Here is a 4,356-nt window from a genome sequence, read left to right as displayed (position 1 = left end):
GTTTTGATTGAAAAAGATCGTAAAATCGCAGATTTAAATCAGTATTTTAAATTACATTAAAAAACAAACAAACTAGAAGATGGATTTGTCTATTAACATTCTCTCACTCAGATTTAAATCCTACGCGTTTTCTCCAAAATTTAGAACATTCTCTCTTAACAGAAAAAACCGATAACTTTCTCTCACTCATTCTCTTTCCCTCCTATTTCCTTCTTTGTTTTCTTAGACATGAATTTTTCATATATATATGAAGACTCTGTTACAAGGGTCATTCCCAATCACCTCAAAGTTTCCCCTTTTGACGCCTTCAAATCATCCCTATTTTTGTTTCCATAATGGGTTTCATTAATGTGATTGAGTCCTTCAAATCTTGAGAGATTTTTTTATTTTTTATTTTTTGGAAACATCTTTGAGAGATTTTTATATCACACGTTATGGTATCATCGGTCTCATTCAGCTATTAGGGTAGATAGAAATCTGTTTTCCCCTTCTTCTTTTTCATTTTAATAGTGAGGTTGGTGCAGAAAATCGAATACTATTTCGGGGCTTCGTTTGATTACTGTTTCTTATATGCTTATGCTGAGGCAGTGACCAGTGTAAGATGGGAAACACTTGTGTTGGATCGAGAAACTCAAAAGATGGACTATCTCCCTCTTTTCTTTCTAGTTCATTCTGGTGGTCAGAGTCAACGATTGAAGTGGTTTCACATAACCACGTAGAAATTTCTTGTGCACCTTCACTTGTGAGTAAAAGGCCAAATCCAAATGATCCAGAGACTGTTCATCAAAAGCCTCCTGAGGTAGTGAAATTTGACAACAAGGAGATGAAGCAGGTGCAGCAGACAACAGATAAAGAGAGTAATAAACCTTCAGAGGAACAAATAAAGCACGTGGAACAGAACACCATTGTATCAGAGCCAGTTAGGCAAAAGGAATATACTAGACCAGCAGAGCCAGCAAAACAAAAAAAGTTCCATAATGTTAAGAAGCAATCAATTGTTGGGCTTCAAGTAGATTCGGTTTTGCAGAGAAAAACGGGTTATCTTAAGGAGTACTACAATTTGGGACCAGAACTTGGGCACGGACAATATGGAACCACTTTCCTTTGTTGGGAGAAAGCTACTGGGAATAAGTATGCATGCAAGTCCATTCCTAAAGAAAAATTGGTGACAGATGATGATGTGGAGGATGTGAGGAGGGAGATTCAGATAATGCATCACTTGGCAGGTATTCCCAATGTTGTTTCCATTAAAGGGGCTTATGAGGATGCTGTTTCGGTTCATGTTGTTATGGAATTATGTGAAGGGGGTGAGCTTTATGATAGGATTGTGGGAAAGGGATATTACACGGAAAGAAAGGCAGCTAAACTTGCAAGGACTATAGTTAGTGTTATTAAGGATTGCCACGCCCTTGGAGTAATGCATCTTGATCTTAAGCCTGAGAATTTTCTCTTCGTTAATGGCCATGAAGACTCCACCCTTAAGGCAATAGATTTTGGATTGTCTGTTTTCTTTAAACCAGGTTCGATTTTATTTCTTTTTCTTTTTCCCCCTTGTTCAATTAAAATCTATCTCTAATTGTTTATGATGTACTAACTAATGATGTGAGTCATATTTGTTGTAGTAACAGAAATTAATTTGATATGAGAACATGCAAAGCTTTCCTGAATAATTGAATTCTTGTTGATGCTTCCCTAAATATAACAAGTTTGACAAAACAATTTTTTTTATTTTTTTTTGCATTGTTATACTTATATGATTGCTATGAGTGTTTGTCACTAACAATCTTCATTTACAGGAGATGTTTTCAAGGATGTGGTTGGAAGTCCTTTTTATATAGCACCTGAAGTTCTAGGCGAGCGTTATGGCCCAGAAGCTGATATCTGGAGTGCTGGTGTGATCATATACATTCTCTTATGCGGATCACCTCCGTTTTGGGGTGGTAAGAGTTCTTAAGATGTCTTTCCCTTGATGATCCAATCTTTTTGTTTAATTTGTATTTCCTTATAGGTTTCTTCTGGTTCTAAAAATTGAGATTTTTTATTTTGTTCCTTGGTAATAGGAACGGAGCAAGAAATATATTGGGATGTTTTGCATGGTGAACTTGATTTCTCTTCAGATCCTTGGCTGAATATATCTGAAAGTGCAAAAGACTTGATTAGGAAGATGCTTGTTAGAGATCCTAAACAAAGGATAACAACTGATGAAGTTCTTCGTAAGTTTCAGTTTGTGATTAAAATTACTGTACTGTTAATCTTTCAGTTTTTTCAAACACACGCCCTAAGAACAAATTTATTGTATTTTTAAATACTTTGGACGAAAAATTCTGCATTGTATTGCCAGACTTTCTGACTTGTGAGTACTAATTGTAATTGTGACAATATCATAGAACTTGAGGTTTTGTTACCATCTTGTAAGTGATCATGTTCCTTTTCTTTGCAGGTCACCCTTGGTTTCAGGTTGATGGAGTTGCGCCTCTTGATTCTGCAGCTTTGAGTCGCCTGAAGCAGTTTCCTTTAATGAACAAGCTCAAGAAAACGGCTTTTACAGTAAGTAATTTTTCTATTACATAACTATGTCCCATGAGAATATATGTTTTCCACTCTTTTGGGAATGATGACTAGTAGATTGTTATATATTGACTTTTATTTGCAAAGTTGAATATGTCAACATCTTAAATACAATTTGGAACCATCAAATTATGCTCTTTTAATATTTTCCATATTGTTTTGTGAAGGTTATTGCACAGAATCTTTCTGAAGAAGAAATTTCTGGATTGAAAGAAATGTTTAAGATGATAGATACTGACAACCGTGGTCAAATAAGTTTTGAAGAACTCAAGGTTGGACTGAAAACGTTTGGTGCTAATCTCAGGGGATCTGAAATTTTCAATCTAATGCAAGTTGTAAGTATTAGTTCAGAATTTTCTTTAATTTCGTTAACGTCACAAAATAAACCTACATTTTGTACCCTTTATTTTGGTTTGGCCAAACATTTTCTCCTGTTAGAATATTAGGATTCTTATTGCTTTAGGACCTCTTATTATGTTAGTAGGAGTAGTCCTATTGGACTTGATTTGTTCATGTTGTAATTTGACCAAGATTATGATAAGTGTTTGTTTATGATTAATCGTGCAAGGAAAGCTCTTTGTAATCATTTCTTGAAACATGTTTATGCAAAATAGCGAAAAGTATAATAATAGATAACAATCAAAAAAATATTATAATAAATCACTTCTACTAGCACATTGTTATAATCCATTTGTCCCATTTTTGTTTCCGATTGCAGGCAGATGTTGATAACAGTGGCACAATAGACTATGGAGAATTCATAGCTGCAACATTGCATTTAAACAAAGTTGATATGGAAGATCATTTTGTTGACGCGTTCTCATATTTTGATAAAGACGATAGTGGCCACATCACTCAAGGTGAGCTTCAAGCTTGTGAAGAATTTGGAATGGAGGATGTCCTCTTGGAGGAAATGATTCCAGAAGCTGATCAGAATAATGTGCGTACATTTTACAATAACGTAATTTAATGCATGCTATGTTATCTGATGAATGAACCCATAACGCTTGAAGAATAGGATGCCCTTAACATAATTTGGTAATGTAAAAGATCCAATTAACTTAAAACTTTAAGTTGTTAGGTGAGGTTATATTAATGATTGAAACATTCCCTGGATACGTATTCTGCTTTTATATAGGGAAACATCCCAGGTAGGGTTTTTGACTCCTATGTCAAGCCTTTTGATAAGGACAACGGAAGATACACTGAGCTCTGGTCAATTTGTAGGTATGCATATATATATATATATATATATATATATATATATATATATATATATAGGTATATGCTATTCTCCAATGTATAATATTTGCTATTCAGAAGGATAGAATTGGGTAAAAATTAAGTTGTAATGCTTTCCGTTAACATCACCGTTTAACAAAAATATGATATGCCCACAGGAAAGTTGAGTGGTAAATGGTAATGCATATCTCTCATTTCATTATCCAGAGGTTGGCTTGAGTGTATTTGTCAATGAGTTCATGAGTTCTGCCAAATCAATGAGTGGGATTTGGCTGTCTAATTAATTAATAAATTCTTCAAGTGGGGATCCATTAATTATGATTAACACTCTTTTTGGTAAAAAAAAAATGAGGAAAATATTTTTAATATTACAAATATACCAACTTGGTACATCCTTTACTAAATATAAAAAAAAAATATGTTTTCATGATTTTTATCTTTATAATTATTTCCTTTCATATTCTTATTTTTTTTTCTTTTTTAGTAAAAGTATACCTATCAAAGATTTGTTCAAAAACTAGGCCTCAATTTTCTCTTGAATTATTT

At 33.6% G+C, this 4,356-nt stretch overlaps 1 protein-coding gene across 1 annotated transcript; it reads left to right on the top strand.

The window, feature by feature from the left end:
* The first annotated feature begins 601 nt into the window (after positions 1-601).
* On the top strand, positions 602-3,913 carry LOC133314646 (calcium-dependent protein kinase 26-like). The gene is made up of 8 exons (XM_061516150.1): positions 602-1,520; positions 1,797-1,940; positions 2,061-2,213; positions 2,441-2,547; positions 2,736-2,903; positions 3,287-3,508; positions 3,707-3,795; positions 3,889-3,913. The coding sequence occupies exons 1-8, from the start codon at positions 602-604 to the stop codon at positions 3,911-3,913; spliced, it is 1,827 nt and encodes a 608-aa protein (XP_061372134.1).
* The last annotated feature ends 443 nt before the right edge of the window (positions 3,914-4,356 follow it).

The sequence above is a fragment of the Gastrolobium bilobum genome, unplaced genomic scaffold, assembly GCF_033153095.1.
Source record: "Gastrolobium bilobum isolate Gb01-03AN ecotype WA unplaced genomic scaffold, APGP_CSIRO_Gbil_v1 utg11542, whole genome shotgun sequence".
NCBI lineage: Eukaryota > Viridiplantae > Streptophyta > Magnoliopsida > Fabales > Fabaceae > Gastrolobium > Gastrolobium bilobum.
The sequence above is the reverse complement of the archived record's forward strand: the minus strand, read 5'-3'. Positions and strand labels throughout refer to the sequence as shown.

Coding starts and splice junctions, on each gene's coding strand:
- LOC133314646 (XM_061516150.1), top strand. CDS start 602: ATGGGAAACACTTGTGTTGGATCGAGAAACTCAAAAGATGGACTATCT. Junction 2,214..2,440: donor AACAACTGATGAAGTTCTTC/GTAAGTTTCAGT, acceptor TTTTCTTTGCAG/GTCACCCTTGGTTTCAGGTT. Junction 3,509..3,706: donor CAGAAGCTGATCAGAATAAT/GTGCGTACATTT, acceptor GCTTTTATATAG/GGAAACATCCCAGGTAGGGT.